The sequence below is a fragment of the Lontra canadensis genome, unplaced genomic scaffold, assembly GCF_010015895.1.
Source record: "Lontra canadensis isolate GAN:19392208 unplaced genomic scaffold, GSC_riverotter_1.0 scaffold16, whole genome shotgun sequence".
NCBI classification, from domain to species: domain Eukaryota; kingdom Metazoa; phylum Chordata; class Mammalia; order Carnivora; family Mustelidae; genus Lontra; species Lontra canadensis.
In genome coordinates this window covers 8,806,259-8,824,976 of record NW_022631010.1, presented here as the reverse complement: position 1 = coordinate 8,824,976, position 18,718 = coordinate 8,806,259, and the positions used below count along the sequence as shown (strand labels likewise).

The 18,718-nt window shown below is 42.2% G+C and overlaps 1 protein-coding gene across 2 annotated transcripts; it reads right to left on the bottom strand.

The window, feature by feature from the left end:
• Positions 1-1,257: 1,257 nt before the first annotated feature.
• On the bottom strand, positions 1,258-13,286 carry CHGB (chromogranin B). 2 transcript variants are annotated; one of them, XM_032859146.1, is made up of 5 exons: positions 13,083-13,286; positions 9,340-9,386; positions 8,727-8,820; positions 2,512-4,262; positions 1,258-1,656 (listed from the first exon to the last, which is right to left on the bottom strand). In XM_032859146.1, the coding sequence occupies exons 1-5, from the start codon at positions 13,129-13,131 to the stop codon at positions 1,573-1,575; spliced, it is 2,025 nt and encodes a 674-aa protein (XP_032715037.1). In that variant the 5' UTR covers positions 13,132-13,286; the 3' UTR covers positions 1,258-1,572. The 2 variants fall into 2 exon arrangements, with proteins under 2 accessions (XP_032715037.1, XP_032715038.1); XM_032859147.1 differs by having other exon boundaries at positions 9,340-9,383.
• Positions 13,287-18,718: the final 5,432 nt, after the last annotated feature.

Below are 18,718 nucleotides of genomic sequence, written 5' to 3'. Positions count from 1 at the left end.
CGTGTATTAAGATGAGGTAACACAAAGGGTTATAATGGCAGTACATTAAAAACATTTGCCATAATACAAGCCTAGCTTTGGATGGTTTCTTGGGTTGGGGTCCCCCAGAAGCAGACCCTGAAATAAGAAGTTGAGGACAAGCTGTTTATTTGGGATCTGATTCCAGGAAATACCTGCTGAGATTACCAGTAAGAAGTAGTACAGGGAGACAAAGACAGCCTAGAAAGGGTATATTACCATAGCAGCTCACTGCTGTGGCACCTGGGGCTCAGTCCCTTGAGAGGCACCACTGGTGAGGGATGAGATGACAGGTAAAAGGAAGGAGAAGAGGACACTTTCCACTTGTCTTGCCATAGGAAGCTAGCTGCGGTGTTAGTAATGGTAGCAGCCAACATTTCCTGCACCATGCCATATGCCAGGCACTATTCTAAGTGTTTTGCATACTCATTATCCTTGTAACAACCCAGTAAGGCAGGTATCCTTATTTTACTGATGAACCTGAGGTCCAGAGAGGGAAAGCAACTTGTCCAAAGTCAAACATCAAGTAGTCCTGAAAGGCATATAGTGGGTTGATCTGTGTCCTCCGAAATGACATGGTGAAAACTTATAAGAGACCGGCCCTGAGGGTCCAGGAATCTGTCTGGATCAGCCTACCTGTTCTGATTCCCAGTCTAGAGGTTTTCCCGTTGTCCAGACTCTCTCCTCCTTAGCCCTGAAAAATGACCTGTGGCTGGCTACTCCCAGAGCTTTCCAGATAACAGGATTTTTAAAAAGTAAATGTTGGGGCACCTGGGTGGCTCAGTGGGTTAAAGCCTCTGCCTTCAGCTCAGGTCATGATCCCAGGGTCCTGGGATCGAGCCCTACATCAGGCTCTCTGCTCAGCAGGGAGCCTGCTTCCTCCTCGCTCTCTGCCTGCCTCTGTCTACTTGTGGTCTCTGTCTGTCAAACAAATAAATAAAATCTTAAAAAAAAAAAAAGTAAATGTCTTATGGTCATTTTTGAAATAGGTTCTTCAAGTCTATTTAATAATCTTTCTTTACCCTGGGGGAACAGATGTCTTTTCCTGTACTCTTGCTTTATATCCCAGACGTTCTTTTTACTTCAAAGTTTTTTTGTTGTTGCTTTATTTTCTTTATTGCCTATTCTGCATCCAAAGACCAACAAATCCTAATGCTGTCTTTTAAAATTTACTTTAGAGAATGGGTTTGAAAATCACACTCTTCCCTATTAGCACAAAGGAAGCTAAGAACATGAAACTTTGGCCTTAGGTGAATCTTTTATTATTTCAAACCAAGACAAATGTATTTCTTTTTCAAGGATTAAAGCACAGTCATTGTCACGAGCATGTTAATGTGTCTGTTTTGCGAGAAAGGATATGTTACAAGTCATGCTATTCATATTTTCAATAGCATTATGGCAAAAATTAAAGCATTTCCAATTGTGTCAAACACTGAATGAACAGAAAATTCTACTTTCTGCTTTTGGGTAAATAAATGGTGTCTTTCGGTGAAATGGTGGAAAATAGATAATGTGAGGACTGCTTCTTAAAACTGCCCTTTGCTCCAGTGGCCATCAGCCCCTTCGATGACCACTGAACTTCTCAGCTATTTTCTGTAGTTCCAGATCCATCGCAGCCAAGTTCTCAAGTTCCTTTTCCTAGAAAATACAGAAATGGAAAAGTGGAGGCATGAGGTCCCAGATCGATTAATTTTATTGTGGTTTGAGGGAGTATGAACAGAAGGGGATTTTTGATATGTTAGAAGCCATACGAGACACCCTACATTGGTCGTTCTCAAAGTGTGGTCCCCTGACCAGAGATATCAGCATCACCAAGGAATTTACCAGAAATGCATATTCTTGGGCCGCACCCAGGATCTACTCAATCAGAAACTCGGAAGCTAGGAATCTCTTGAGATCCTGATACACATTCAAGTTTGGGAAATGCCAATCAGCATAATTCAATATTAGGAAAAAATGATTGTTTAGGCAGGTATGGTTCTGATCATGTTAACTTTCTGAGATGTAAACTAATTTTTATAGTCTGGTAGCTGAAAAAGATAGACTAAAGCAGCAACTAATTTCTATATCATCTGTTCCTTCCTACCCTGGGAAATAGTGATGAAAATTTAAATGACCAAGAAGGCACCAAAAGAATGATTGTCAACCTTGGCTGAACCCTGAAACCACCTGTAAGCTTGTAAAAATCCTGAGGCCCAAGTAGCACCCAGCACCAAAGATACAGAATCCCTGGAGGTGGATCCTAAATGTCACTAATTACTCAAGCCCTCCAGGTGATTCCAACATGCAGCCAAGGTTGAGAAGCACTGCAGTAGGGTAAGTGGGTAGGGATATAGACAATGGAACTCCAGCCCAGAGGTGGTCGGCATTCTCTTACTAGGGCTGTATCCTCATGGTAATCAATTCCCACCAGTTTCTCCACATTACTTGCAGATAGTCTTGAAGATATTAACATTAAGCATTTTAATTTTAAACAAAAGCCCCGCACCGTACCTCTTCCTCTGTCAGAACTCCCTGGCCAGCCCTGTCCTTTTCATTCTCCGCTGCATGGCGTGGGGTTATCTGCTCCTCAGAATCATAGAAGTCTGGAAATTCGGCTGACTTCTTCCGGTAATGAAGAAGCTGGTCTAGTTCTGCCACTCGGTCATACTGCCTTTTCAGATCCATTTTGGGGGAGAGATTTCTCTTCTCGTATCCCCAGTTCACGTCCTCCTCAAAGGGCTTTTTCTCCCACAAGTCGTAGTTGTATTCTGGAAAGAAATTCTTCTCATTCAAGGTCAGCCCATTTTCCTCTTCCCCCTCAAGAAAATTGTCATCCATGTTGTCTTTCCTCTCAAAACGGCTGGTCTTCCACTGAGAAGGGTCATAGTATGGGTTGAGCAGCCCCCCTAATCTCTTCCTCTTGTCAGTGGTGTAATGGGGACCATACTGTTTGCCTTGAAGCCTAGCTTCCTCCCTGCTCTCTGTAGCATCTTCTAGGTCCTCCTGCTGTTGCCATTTCCCTTGGGCTTCTTCCTCACCCCTTTCCTCGTCATAGTTGAGGTAATTTCTGTCCTGCTCCTTCCACTCGCCTTGTGGGTGCCTCCTTGCCTTGTCCATCTGGTTGTCTTGGACACGGTGGTGTCCTTCACCCAAGAACCGTTTTTCTTCTTTGTTGTCTAGAATGGAATATGCACCTGGTTCCCCTCCCCTGGCTCTGTGGAGATGTCCCCCCTCACGGCCCCTCTCTCCCTCACTTTCTTCGTTATATCCCTGTGCTATGTTGTCAAGCTCTGAGCTGGGGCGATTTCTCTTATCCTCCTCCTGGCTCTCCTCACTGGGAGGTCTTGGAGCCCTGTACTCCTCACTTCCTCTGCCCCCATATCGTCCCTGCTCCAGATCCTTGGGAGCCTGGACAGCCTGGTAACTCCTCACTTCTTCCCCATATTCGGGTTCTTCCTCTGAAGCCCTATAGTGGGCTGGATGGCGGTCCCTCTTTTCCCCTAAACTGACTGTGCCCACGTTTGAGTCCTCAGATTCCTCACGGAGGTGTCCCCTTTCCTCGGAGGGAGGTTTCCCTTCTTGAGAGGACCTGTCAGGCCTGGTCCTCCCGTGGTGGTGTCTTGGCTTCCAGCGTCGTTTGTCCACATCAGGCTCAGCATCTTCCTCACTTTCCTCAGATTCTTCCTTGCTCCCAACTTGGCTTTTAGACTCTTGAGTGTGTTTCTCCTGGCTCCTTGTATCCTCTCCACTCTCCTGGCTATTCCTCTCCCGGCTGTGTGTCTTCTCCTCAGGGGGCCCAGCAGAGTGTAGACCATATCTGGCCTCTAACTCCTCTTTTTTCTTAGCTGTAGCCTGGTTTCTTTTGTTGAGAAAGGCATTCTGTGTCTCTCCTAGATCTTCCACGTTTTTCTCTTCACTGCTGTCTTTCCCATGCTCCCTTTTCTGATATTTCTCCCCCTCTTCTTCCTTCCTGTCTTCTTCCTCGGTTTTCTCAGAATGGCGTGGCTTTGCTTCTTTGGAGACTTGTCTGTCAGAGGGGAAGAGGTCCCCTTGGGGTTCGCTCGCTCCTTCTCGGCTGTGCCCACCTCCCTCTGTGTCTGCCACTGTGGGGCCTTGGGTGTCCTCCTCTCCTAGGGCTCTTGCTTCCTCCCTCCCAGAAGGTCTATGGGCTTCTGAGGCATCAGCTGGGTCTCTTAACAATCTTACTTCAAACCGTGTGTTTTCATTTTCACTTTTCTCTTCATCTTTGACTTCTTTTCTACCTATAATGAAAATAAAGAAATATAAGTGTAACTTCAGAATTGCCTGTGGTTCAACAAGCACCAGTGTCAGTGATCACTACAAAACCAAAGGGCCTGAATTACTTGGATAATTTTTTAAGTTAAGAAAAATTATACTCAGATTCCTTTTAAAAGAAAATGGTATGAAAGTTCCTTGGCTCTGTTTAACTATAATAAAAAAAAACAAACCTCTATTTTTACTTTTGTCATAACAGCCAGACAGCATTTCTCATTGGTACGATTTTTTTTAAAAGATTTTACTTATTTATTTGAGAGAGAGAGAATGAGAGAGCGCACAAGCAGCAGGGAGGGGCAGAGGGAAAGGAAGAAGCAGATTCTCCACTGAGCAGGGAGCCTGATGTGGGCTCAATCCCAAGACCCTGGTATTGACCCGAGCCAAAGGTTGAATTTAACTGACTGAGCACTCAGGTGCCCCTCTCACTGGTACTATTAATGATCAGATTAAAATCCAAATAGAGATTTGTGAAATGTTAGTATTAAGAATCGGAAGAAACCTTAGAATTCCTCTAATTCAACCTCCCCTTTTTACAAACAAAGACATTGAGACTTAGAGAAATACAATTAGGGACACTTCTTTCCATATTTGCTCTAAGTAAGGACAAAACAAATCAGCATTACGTGAATAGTTCTAACTAGAATCCAGCTAAATAAAGTTAAATAGCCAAAATGGGAAGTATCAGGATTCAAAGGAGGATTTTAAATTTTAAATTATTAGTTTATCAGCCTTTTTAATCCAATCCACTGTGTAGGCTCAATGTAGCAGTGGCAGTATAATTTAGTAACTGGTCATAAGAAGGATGTGTATTTCTTCCCTGAGAAAACTGCACAGCAGTAGAAAGAACCATTTCTTCCATCGCTCAGGTCCCATCTGCCCACGCATCTCAGGTGCTGAGGATGAAGATCAATCAGTATACTGAGTTATCTTTGTGTTTCATTAGCCAACAGTAGATGGTATAACTGATACTTTAATTGAATGTGTTCTCTCCTATCTTTTCCAAATGTCAATAGCTCCTTTACTAAGCCCTCCTTAATTCAAGGGCGTTTCATGAAAGGAAATATGCAGCTAGCATTGCCTGATTGTTAGCCAGAAAGGCTTGGATTTCAACTTACGTCACTGAGTTCAGAGAGAACTCCTGAAGCCAAGGTCTCTCATAGCTCTGGGTGCAGATCTGTACTGTCTGTTGTGGGAGCTGCCAGCCCTTTGTGGCTACTGAGTACTTGAAATGTGGCTGGTCCAAACTGAGATGAGCTGTAAGTCCAAGACACCCACTAGATTTTGAAGACTTTGTATGAAAAAAATGGAAATACTTCAATTGTTCACATTGATTATACATTGAAATAATATTTTGGATGTATTAGATAATATATATTATAAATATATTGGTTGTGGGTACACCTGGCTAGCTCAGTCAGAGGAGCATGTGACTCTTGATCTTGGGGTTGTGAGTTCAAGCCCCACATTGGGTGTAGAGATTACTAAAAAAAAAAAAAAAGATAAACTTTATAAATAAATAAATAAATCGATAAGTATGTATATAAGTATATAAGTAAATATGTAAGTATTATATATTGAATAAAATACATTGGATACAAATACTATTAAAATTAAATTCTCCTATCTCTTTACTTTTTTAATGTGGCCACTAAGAAATCTGAAATTATATCTGTGGCTCACATTATGTTTCTACTGAATGGCACTGATGAGTCATTTTGAACTGACATTTGCAAAATGGAAAAAATTGGTCATTGTAAAAATGTCCAAGAAATAGTGGATGGTCTGTACCTTTCTCCTTAAAGGGTAGCCTAGCATGATAATATTCTCATGTTTCACAGATCAACTGAAATATCTCTGACCTCTCACACCCAGACACCTGAGAGCTGGTCCCTCCCCAGTGATTTTGTCTTTTAAGAGCCATTGCAGCATTGAAGCAGGTGGGGCCATCGATCCAGGTAGGCACAGGTGAGCAAGGAGGCTTTGGGCAGATACTGACATCATTCTGAGAGGCATCTGACATAGCCCTAATCATACAGGATCTCAGTTTTCCAGGGTAGGGGCTGTGACACCCCTTTCCTACTGCCTACTAGTCAGGAACAGAGTATTTTTATTTTTTCCCAGTTAAATGTGTGCTCCCTGTAGCAGCTAGTGCGTGAGTCTTAGCACTTCTTCCTAAATTTAGCTTTAAGTCCCAGGACTGTGATTAGCAACACATAGTCATTGTCAGTCTGTAAAACCAAGGTGTTGAATGAAGCTCATCCTGACTTTCAAGTAAAAAAAGGGGGAAATGTACCTTCCATCCTTAACTATCCGTTGCCAGGATGACCAGATTAACCTGGACAAAGAGATTCTTGCACCCATTAGGAAATTGGGTTATGTATGTCCTAAAGTCTCTTCAAGCCAGAAAACAATGATTCTCTATTCCCCAAATGCTCGTTCACTCAACAAGTGTATGCTCGCTCCACAGACACTCTGGAGAGGATGGGAAGTAGAGATGAAGATGCCCCAGGGGCAGGAGGGAGATTTTTCCTTCCAGCTGGCCAAAAAGCTCCACCAGTCTTGGGGTCAGTTTAAGACATATCAGCAGGAGAGAAAACTAGAACTGGGCAGAAGCCACAAATTGGTAATCCAGAGGTGAGTTCTGCATGGCCTAAATAGCATTATTAGTCATTTCAAATTCAGAGGCAATGCTTAAATACCAGGAGATACTGCTTACAAATCCAAATATTAACTTCTTTTGAAAAATCCCAAATCTGATAACAAAGTCTGTATTTCTCCACAGTGGGGCTAGAACTGAGAAATCCCATTCCCCCGGCCCCCGGCCCCAGGACATGTATTCTTCCAGTTTGTGAGTCACTTCCTATCCTCCTGTCCTGCCTTACTCCCTATACGGTCTGTCTGGCCTTGGCTGCTCTCTGAGTCTGCCACCAGGGGGAGCTCTTAAACCCTCCCGATCTCAGCATTGTATAATTCTCTGGGTAGAGTGTCACCAGGGTCCTTCCTGAAGACAGGAGTCATTTGATTTTAACCAGTTTCCCCAGGTCTCTCCGAACAGACATCAAAAGACTCCAGGGCACAGTCAGTGTTAATCAGAGGCTAGAATCACTATGGCCTCAACCGACCTAAAGGCTAAATCTGATCTTGGCAGGCAAGCAGAGCCCTGCATTCAACAGCTCTTCCTAAGCAATCATAGTTCTTCAGTGACCTACTATGGCAGACCCCACACTTCTGCATCCATCTGGTAAACGAAGGAAGGGGAAGGGAGATAGTGAGACAGGCTTGCCCAGAGGAGCTCCCTTTAGTCTCTGCCTGAAGACTCATTCTGTCTGTGATAATTCCCTGTAATGGCTGGAAAAGAAAGTTGGGGAGAAATTCGGAAAGACGTGTAAGCTGGGATTGGTAAGGAAGCTTCCTCCCACTGTTCATGGGGTCTGTAGAGTTTCAGGTCCCCACATCTGTGATTACCCTGAAGCCCCCAGCGGTGGACTGAGTCCTGCCAGGTTACTCTTTTGGTCAATTGCCAATACTTACTTTTACCATTTTATGCACGAGGGCTCATGTGTGGCACTAGCAGGAGAGTACTATCTTGCAATGAGAGATTTTGGAGATGACAGGAAAAACAAATCCGCTATTCCCAGCCTAACTAAAAATTTAAAAGCAGAGAAGGTGTTGAAGAGAACAGTGGTTTTTGGATTCGATTGAGTCAGGTTGATTTCATGAATTAGAGATGGCAACTGATCTCAATATCAACTCCCAATGGATACTGCTTGCATTTCTCTTCAAGTTTTGTCTTGAACAGAAGTTGATTGTATAGAGAATGCATCCCACTCTAGATTCAGAAGGTCATTGCTCTGACTCACTGGCTGCTCCAATTCTACCCTCCCTCTTCTAGTTCTCTGCCATTTGGGAGTACCTCCCATTCTAATCAGCTCTAAATTAAGATGGCTTCAACAATCTGTCATGTAAAGGGCCAGAAGTTCCCAAGTCATTCTTCAAGCTCCTAACATCTTACTGTCAGAAGAGCAGAAGGCAAAGAGAAGAATAATTTTAAGGTCTCCTTCTAACCTTTCATCCTCCAGCATTCCCAGAACAGTTCCACCCAAGTGAAAGCTGTTCTAAAAATCCACATTCTGGAACCAAGGAATTTAAGAACTGATAGGTAACTCAAAGGCTATCATTGAGTTCAACTCCCTCATTTTACTTTGAGAAAATAAGCCCAGAAAGGCAAGAGGTCCTTCCCCATAGCCACATAGCTGTGAAGTGGCAGAGTGGGACTAGAAGTCATTATCTTTGATCTCCCCAGATCCTAGTCCAGTCTGCACTCTTCCCATTGCATTATGCCCTTCCCTTGCCCTTTCATTTGGAGGTAAATTGGAAGGTAATGGAAGCAGGAGGAAGGACAAAGATTTCCTGCAGTGTAGGACACTTACTCTTTTTCAGGACTTGGCGACACTCAGGGGTGATGGGTGGAGCGTTGGACTTCGACAAGGCATTTGAGAGAACCTCAATGATGCAGTGAGTCACCTGAGGGGAAACCCAAGAGCAGGTTGGCAAAAGCTGATGTCACTGGGATGACAGACTAACTCAACCCAGAGCTGCTATAGCAAGAGACTTGGCTCTGTGGCCTGTATTGGTGTGGGATCCTTGGGGCAGAAATGTAGATTTATAGGACTACAGTGAAATTTCGTAGGCTTCTCCACAGAACAATGCAAAATAGCATGGGTCGAGATTACACCAGAGAAGAGACATAAATACCCATTTCTTGCAGGTTGGAAGGAAAATGGTGATCATAGCTATCCTTAGGGGCACTGAAGACACCAGGAAGGAAGTGAGAGCCCAGAGCAGGGGGGACATTCTTTGCCTTCAATTCCCTCAGGGATAAAAACCTGGCTTTATAAGACTATATTGTAGGTTTCCTGTTGCTGTATTTGTTTTTGTTTTTTTTTGTTTGTTTGTTTGTTTGGTTCGGTTTGGTATGATAAGGAGTGGGAGAATCTAGAGTCTAGGTAAAAGTCTAGATTCTGGACGTCCAATTAAACTTACCATTTCTTCATTGTGGTTCCTGTTATCCACTGGCACAGAACTGACTGCTTTGAAGGAGAAAAAGAAATGGGAAGACTTCAGTTGATTTTTGGAAGCTGTGTAGCCCCAAACTCACAAAATCACCCCCCCCCCTTGCACGTTATTTGAAGAGAGGGGCAGAGTCACACCTGAGCAGAATGGAAATAGTTGAAGAAAATTGGTCCAGGAGCCATAATTGCCCCAGCAGGCACGAGCGCGCGCGCGTGCGCGCGCGCGCACACACAGACACAGACACAGCTGTTTTCCCTAGCAATGTCTTAAACATGATTTGGAAATGAATACCGTCTTATATAGAGTATAATTCAGATCCAGACCAAGACACAGAGAGCTTCTGAGATGTTGGCTATGTTTGCTTTCTTTCTTTCAAGATTTATTTATTTATTTATTTGAGGGAAAGAGAGAGAGGGAAGAAGTTGGGGGAGGGGCAGAAGGAGAAGAAGAGAATCTCAAGCAGCCTCCCCACTGAGGATGGAACCTAAAGTGGGGCTTGATCCTAAGACTCTGAGATCATGACTGAGCCAAAACCAAGAGGTTCATGCTCAGCCAACTGAGCCACCCAGGTATCCTGGCAAATTCTGTTTCTTGATCAGAGTAGTGCTTACACAGATGTGCTCAATGAATGAAAAATTCATTAAGCTGTGTGCTTATGATCTATGCAGTTTTTTAATGTGTATTACACTTCAATAAAAAGTTTAAAACTTAGTTTAAATGAAACCAGCAAGAGTGAAACTCTCAGACAGCAGAGATGAAAGCTACTCAAATGCAGTTTATTTTTAACTGGCGACCTGACCTCTTCTCACAAAATGTTTGCTCTCCAAGTCTTTTAAACTGCCTGCCTCTAATCAGTTACAGATCATAGGGCTCAATCTCAAAATACAACACCTATTTCACTCACCTTACTGAATTTTCCTTTTTCAAGCATGGCCTGCGATCTACTTCAATTGTTTCAAGAAGCCCAAAGCTATCCAGCATGTTAAATTCATGTGTAAACTGTTTGAGAAGTGGTTAACAAGGTAAGAAGACCCCAATCTTCCTGAAATGTAGTTCAGAGAAGATCCGGATGGCCTACCTTTGGCACCCAGGGTCCATTATGCTAGGCCATTATTTTATCCCCCAAATGGCTGTTATTTGGGAACATTTCCACTCTGGCACTTATTCTTTGGACCTAAATCTGTAAAATTCCCCAGAAAGAAATAACTGAGAGAATTACTCCTCTAATGAACTAGCAGGTGCCTTTTAAAAATCTTCCTTTACTAAACCTTCTTTGTAATGTATTTTCTTGCTAATAACTTTTTTCCCCACAAATGTAAAAATAGGTGCTTTATTAACTACTGACATTGCCAAAGTATTTACAGTCATCAGATTTTGGTGGAGAGAAATATTTTTATCACTCTAAACAATTTATAGCTGATGTTTGTTATTGCAGGACAGTCCTGTTTCTATGACTAAAGCTCTTCCGACCTGTTTCTGTTGGAAAGGAGCTAAGGTCTCCTTATAAAGGTGCATTATGCATCTTGGTGAGACATCTAAGTTCCACTGTATTTCTTCCAATAGAATCTGTAACAGCACAGTAATAACCAACGATGTGTTGATCCCCCTAAGGTAGTTTTGACTTATTTTTGTATAAATTAAGATTCAGGAGGCACCAAAGAAAACCCAAAGATTATAATAGAAGTGAAGTATTCAGATGGTAGAAAATCTTCAAATTGTATTGTATGATAAACCTGAGAATAACTTCCAAAGTATTCTATATCATAAGACTATCAAACTAAGGTTTGATTCCAGAATAAAAATGTAGCTATAATTTTAAAAGTTAAGCAACCTCATCTGAATGCAGAAACTATTTTACCCAGTATAATGTGGATATCACAGAGTTACTTCACTCATATTAATTTTTTAGAGTGCCCAGTAGCTACTGTAGAAAGGTATGGATCTCCCTCCAGAATCTCTTAAGGGTAGGATATGAACCAGATGGTTTCCTGAGGGTTTCTTCAGCCCTGTGATTTTGCTAAATAGCAAGCTTTTCAGGAAGGCTACCATGTTTCCTTTCCAGGCATTTGTGGAAGGTGGGAACAGGAAATGACTACTAACAGGTATAGGGGTTTCTTTCTGCGGTAATGAAAAACTTCTGACATTTGATAGTGATTACAGAATCTGTGAATATACTGTCACACACTTTAAAAGTATGGGTTTTATCGTGTGTGAATTATAGCCCAATATTTTTTTAAAAGAATATATAAGGTCTCAAAAAATAATGTCTCAACTTTAGCCAATATTAAAATGTGAACCTTTCTTAAAATATTCTCTTGCATAAAGGAGCTATAAATATTTTACCACTATAGTTAAATAAGACCCACAAATGACACTGTTGTGTAGTCCAAAGTCAATGTATAGCATAGCTATAGCACTTTAAGCAATCTCTTTCTGAAAATATTTTTGACTGGAAAAGACTGTAAATATTCATTTAGTTTTCTTTAGATTAAGAACATTTATAGACAATTTATAAAAGTGACAAGAATGTTAGAAAATTCTGAATGTGTGTAGCTTGCAATAAGATAAATTATCATTGGTTTTCATCTTGTGTCTTTATATTTGGGATCCAGCATTTGCTGTCAATGAAAGCTTCATATTCATGGGTGGCAATACCTCAGTTCCAGTTAGGAATTGCAATCTCAGATAAGAACAATATCCTATGAGATTATTAAAACAGCCACAGAAAACCTCCAGTTTAATCTGGTGATAGCATATTTACTTCCCAATGGTCTAGTGATTTTACTTCAAAACACACAGACACACACACACACACACACACACACAGACACACACTTTTTTAAAATCTCCAGAGATTATTTCTTCACGATTCAGAGTAGTTTGAAAGATTAATTCTATAGTCTTCCACACATCAAGAAACACTGTCAAATACCTGCTACTTAAAATTTCATTCTCCCAAATTGACTGAAATGATGTTTTTGGTTGTTTTTTTTTTAACTTTTTCAAGGATATCTTTGTGGTTATTTTATAATTGTTATTTTCCTGGAGTACAAAAGTCAAAATATCTACTGCAGTTTCCATTCATAACTTTAAAATGCATGAATTTGGGTATGAAATTACCTCTCCCCAGAAATGGAATTATAAAATACAAAAAAATTTTTAAACTTGTACATACATATATGTGAACACATAGAGGAACATGTTAAGAGAAAGATATCTGATATACATATGAGACTTACTTTCATCTCATCATATTTAAATAATAACAAAGGAAATTATGCAGGTGCCAAGTAATACCATAATACATGTACTCTTATGTCTCCATAGTCCTCTGGCTTTGAAAAACCAAACAAATACTTAATTCCAGTTACATATTAAGGTTTTAGAAGGTAGAGAGAACGTGACATATTAGAAGTGAGCACAAAATGTGGGGTTTCCTTAGAGGTACAGGCACGTTTCTCTCTATTTACAGGAAGACTCAGATATGAAAAGACTGAGACTCTTCTGGTTGGGCTAGGAAGCCCTCTGGCTTTTTCCAAGTCAGACGATGAAGCAGGGAGTTTCAGAAATTAAGACTGTCAAGCAAAAAGGAGAACGCTTTCACTCAACCCTTCCTGTCTCCCAGTGTATACACAAGCCAAGCTTTCCCAGGGGCCAGGAAGACCGAGGCTAGCTCTGTCCACGGTGCTGAACAGCCGGCTGAGCCCACTCACCGGCCACCACCGCCGCTCCCAGGAGGCCGAGAAACACCGCCGGCTGCATGGCTCCGCTCGCCCGAATCTGCACGGAGAAGAGGATGGGAGCTGGACCGGTGAGTGAGATGCGGGCCCAAGGCGAGATAAAGGTGCTCCGGGAAAGCAGCTGCGGGTCCGGGTCCCCACGGTGTGGCGCGGTTGGCGCAGGCCCCCTCTCTTTTAAAGGGCAAGCCGGGCCGCAGGGACAGGAGGGGTGGGAACCCAGGAGGCGGCGCCCCCTCGCTCAGCCCTGACGTCACGAGGCGGCCCCCGGGGCCGCAGCGCAAGTAGGAGGAAATTTACGCGAGTCCAGTCTCCTAGGTGCTTGGGGTCTGGAGCGGGGGTGGGGAGTAAGACGGACATAGGAATGAAGGGCTAAGCGGGGGGTAGTGCAAATCTGACGCGAAGGGAGAGACCGAGGTCCCTCTGAGTTTGCTCAAGCTTGTTCCTCATCTCCTCCACCCCACCTCCAAATCTGAAAGCGTGTGTTAGTGTGTATGGCTGTGTATGGTGTGCGGTTTTGGTGAGAGGGTATCTGGGACTGAGTCTGGTTTGTGTCTTCATTATCCAGCGGAGGATAAAACTGCTAATAACTAAAGAGGACTAAAGGGAGGAGGGGGACGTGGAAAAAGGAATGATGGCTTTAAAAATAAAAGGTGCGGGGCGCCTGGGTGGCTCAGTGGGTTAAAGCCTCTGCCTTCAGCTCGGGTCATGATCTCAGGGTCCTGGGATCGAGCCCCAAATGGGGCTCTCTGCTCAGCAGGGAGCCTGCTTCCCCCCGCCCCCCGCCCTCTCTCTGCCTGCCTCTCTGCCTCCTTGTGATCTCTGTCTGTCAAATAAATAAATAAAAATCTTAAAAAAAAAAAAAAGGTGCAGCTGGAGAATATGGAGCCTGCTGTTCCTTCAAATTTTTAGTCTTATTATTTGTCTACCTACCCATTATTCTATCTGTGTCTACCTACCTACCTATGTGCTATTCGTGATTTTCTCTCTTTCTCTCTCTGAACACATAACATATACACATGGTAAACAGTTTTTAAGTCAGATGGTACAAAAGAGTTTACTATAAATATCTCCCTCTATTTCCTCAAGTTTTCTAATTATGCCCTCTGCACAATACTTAACCATTTTCTGTTGTTTCGGCTTAATTTATTTTGAAACATACATAGCTGCATCTTCTTTTGAAAGGCTGCACTATATTACATTGACTGTATTAATAGAATTCATTTAACCAGTCCCCTTTCTGACTGGCATTTATTTAGGTTGTTACCCTTTGGCCTTTAATTACTCCTTTATAACAGAGCCCTAGTGTCAGGTGCAGGTAATGGAATAACCTGCTTGTAGAATCTAGTACATCCCGTAAGCACTGTGCCTCCTGTCTTGCTTTAAAATTGAAATAGGAAGGTTATTATGTGTGAGAGGAAAGTAAAAACATCTTCCAGGATATTTTTAACATGAGCTCTCTCAGTCTAATGAGGAATCAGGAAAAAGAAGCAGGCAAGTGCCCTGCAACAAAGAGAAGCCATCCAGAATCTTCTCTGATAACACAGGCTTTGGGGAATAGAGTGAACCTTCATTTGGGGTCTTTTTTAGGGAAGGCAGATGTCTATTTCAGTGTCTTTTTCTGGAAAATCAATGATGCTCAAATCCTTTAAGCATGCAGTACCTCTTCCTGAAAAGGCGGGGAATTATTTCACCAAGACCATGGCCACAGAATATTTAAAAGAATAGTCTTGAAAAGGATATTAGTGGGACAATTGGTAAAATTTAAACAATATCTAAAGATTACATAATAAATATTGTATCAATGTTAATTTCCCAATCTTGAGGATTATACTGTGATTATGTAAGAGAATATCTTTGTTTTTAAGAAATGCATGTTGAAGTAGCTAGAGATAAAAGGGTATCATATATACAACTTACCCCAAATGTTTTAGAAAAAAATACAGATAGAGAGAGGAAATGAGGGAATATTAAGGTAAACAGGGCAACATTTGGAAATTGGGGTGAAAGGTATATGGGAATTTTTAATACTCTGCATTTTTCTGAAATCTGATATTATTTTAAAACAAACAGAAAAGAATGTTCTTGTACAAAAGAGTCTGTATAAAACCTCTAGAAAGAAGTGGCTACAGACAAAGAAGACGTTAAGGGAAGGCCCTTCCTTGGATGCTGATCTGGGGGAAATTCTTTAGCTATTATTGAAATTGTATAAGGGTTCCAACTGCTGTTTAAAATACACTGATTGCCAGTAATACTTAGAAATTGGCACCTTCCAGGACAATCTAAATTCTGTGTTTCAGCAATTTCCCTTTAGTCTTGCTGTCTTGTAAAGCACAGGGTTAAAAATGTTAATGTCATCTCATGGTCTCTCAGATAGGACTTAGGCTGAGTTTATTACTCATCAAGAAAATTCTTTTCATTATTGTGAATTGGCTCACAACCAGTTCCTATATTCAGACTGACCTTTCTTTGTTCTCATTATTTTACAAACTTTTTATTATTTTGCCTTTCATATTTAGATCTTCATGTACCAGGGGAAAAAAGCTTTTGGAAAGAACATTTCTAAGGAATTCTTTCAAAGCAGAATGACAGAGGAAAACCAATATTTTCCTTAGGAACCAGAGCTTAGAATAAACCTGGTATGAGTTAGGGGTACAGTCACACTTTTTACCACATTGCTACTTAATTGTCCTGAGAATTTTTTACTGAAGTGATCATCCTTTCTTACCTACTGCATAGTGTCACTGAAAAAAAAAACCAACCCTAGAGTTCATATGCACATAAGTATGTTTCTAGATTCTTCCATAATACTGATCTGTCTCATTTGTCTATTTATTTATCCTTGGAGCAGCACCACATTTTCTCTATCACCACAGCTTTTTTATTTTTTAAGATTTATTTGTTTATTTATTTGACAGAGAGAGAAATTACAAGTAGGCAGAAAGACAGGCAGAGAGAGAGGAGGAAGCAGGCTCCCTGCTGAGCAGAGCCCGATGATTTGGGGCTCGATCCCAGGACCCTGAGATCATGACCTGAGCCAAAGGCAGAGGCTTAACCCACTGAGCCACCCAGGTGCCCTTCACCACAGCTTTTTAATAAGCCTTGCTATCTGGTTAAAACCAACTTACATGTTTTTCTTCTGGAAGGCATTGGTTATTCTTGACCTTTGCATTTTCATATAAATTTTAGAATTTGTTGCCAATTGCCACGTGACAAATCTGTTAGGATTTTGAGAAGAATTGCATCAAATCTATGGATCAATTTGCGGGCAGCTGACGTCTTTACAATATTGGTAAGACTTAGCTTTTTGATTACTGATAATGTTTTGGATATAATCTTTTTTCAAGTAGTATAAAATACTATTACCATAGGAAAAGAAGAGAAGCCACGGCGAAGAGCATTTGTCGGGAATGTTCTCAAAAAAAAAAAAATTAAGAAGGAAAGCAGGTCTCTTTTAGGAACCAGGGTCTAGAAAAAAGCATGGTTTTGTACATGGCTCCTGAAATAGATTATCCATGAGCGTCCAGCCAGGAAAGTGAAACCACTATAAGGAATTTAATAAAGGAAATAATACACAGGGATTAGAAAAGCTGAAAGAGCAAATAGGGGAACAAGAGGAAACGCAGAGATTAGTAAATGCAGGCAGCTGCTGTACCTCTAGGGAATGGAAGGATAAAGAAATGTTGTATCCTCACTGGAGCCTAGAAACATGAGCCACTTGGTAAGAGTGGGAAATTCCGCAGGCTAGAAAGGCAGAATTTGGGGCCATGGAGGGAGAATTGTCTGGTAAGAGCCGGAAACACAGAAGAGAAGCAGCCACTTCTACCAATGCATCCTCTACTTCCCAAGGAGAAAAAGGGGGAGACCTCTCTTGGCTTCTCTTTTCTTTCAGTGCCTGTGCCTCTTATTGACTAACATACCTGGGTATGACCAGCAGGGAAGCCAGAGCAATATGGTTTGCAAGGAACAGCCCCTCTAATGATACAGAATAGAGCAAGGAACCGGAGAGCAAACAAATGAAGGGCATATAGGTCAAAACCACCTAGCAGTACAGGTACTGAATTTAGCTTTTCTCTCAAAACTCATCAATTTCATTTGCATATATAAATGCTCACTACATATCAAGCACCGTGGTTCATGCATATTTGCCTACAACAAATTACACAGTCAATCCCAACATTAATGGTGAAAGGAATTATACCCCATCTACTCTAGCAGAGTTCATCAGCCAGCCAGGGAGGAAAGGTAGGAGCGGCGTGGGGTAGACTCCAGGTCTGCAGAGGAGGGTGAGAAAACATGGCATGTCAGGAAAATGGTAATACCATGGAAACTGCTGCCCTGCAAATGTACCTCTACAGAGTGCTGAGACTTCCCCCAGATTCCCAGATCCCTCTGAGGTGTGTGTTCCACAGAGGCTCTGAGAGGTTTCCAATGGGACTAAGCTTTAGTGACCCACAATGGAACGTTCCTGATACCAAGCTCCTTGGACCTGCCTTTCCTTCCTGTTTGCTTCTCCACCCCTTGTCTCTGCTTCTTAGCATTATCTCCAGAATAAATTATTTCCAGTCAGATTTTTGTCTCAGGGTTGGCTCCTGGAGGAAATTGAATGATGACACATATATTCACAAACCTATTACTAGCTGTTAAATAGAATTTTTCTTATTATGTCTGACTTTTGGCTGAAGCCTCACAACTAGAGAACATGGGTTTTAAGTGCCCACATGTTCCAAAGAGAGGAGTCAGGCCCTTCTCTATGAGACTCACTAACCCAGGCGCAGTGGCTGTCAGAACTTAGAAATGCAAAGGGGACTGGTTGGAGAAAGAATCTAGTTGATAGGGAGCCCTGTACTGTGTCATGATGCTGCTTCCTACCTCTGCCAAGTGAGAGGCCCCTCGAGAGAAGTTCACAAAAAGTGGGGTTGTTTGCAGGAAGGGAGACTGACATCTCATTTCCTGGCTGGAAGCTTGCTAAGCTGCAGATAACAAAGACTTCCTATAAAGCTCTGAGGAGAAAGGGAAGGAGACCAAAGGGCAATTTTAGTCAATAGTTCAGGAGTTAAATGAAGATGGAGACAGTGGCAAGTCCCTTGGAGCAGCTTGCAAATTAGGGAGAAGGACAGTGGCTGGAGCATCTGTGTATCTAGAGAGCTTCCCTGGGCCAAGTGGACTGCATGAAATGTTACTCGTCTTGAGTCACCCAAAAAAGGCTCCTGCTTGATGGAGCAAGGGAACCCAGGGATGTACTCATGATGGTAGCTGAGAGGCGTTGTGAAAGATCAGACAGGGAGCATCATGCCTGTCAGGGATTGGTGGAGTGAGGAGGTTACCATGGAAGACTAAAGAATCGAGAAAGATCTTTTGTGAAAGGGCAAGCCAGCATCTGGAGGTCCCCTGGAGAACTACAGAGAACACTGGCGAACTCTGATCCCATCTCAGTCTTCTTTGATCTTCTGCCTTGTTCCAAACCAGAAGGAGCTGGGTGGAGGGGGTTGGGAGAGGGGCTGGTTATGATAGGAAAGAAAGAAACAAGGAGAACAAAAGAATGAGCCAGCCTTTTCCTCTTTTCCATGATTGGTTCTGAGTCAGGCAGCAGCTGGGTGCTGGAGGAGCTT

Excerpts from the sequence above, each read along its gene's own strand:
- CHGB (XM_032859146.1), bottom strand. The coding sequence starts at position 13,131 with ATGCAGCCGGCGGTGTTTCTCGGCCTCCTGGGAGCGGCGGTGGTGGCC. Across the intron at positions 9,387-13,082 it reads GGGAGCGGCGGTGGTGGCCG|CAGTCAGTTCTGTGCCAGTG; the intron begins GTGAGTGGGCTC and ends TCTCCTTCAAAG. Across the intron at positions 1,657-2,511 it reads GAGTTCTGACAGAGGAAGAG|GAAAAGGAACTTGAGAACTT; the intron begins GTACGGTGCGGG and ends TGTATTTTCTAG.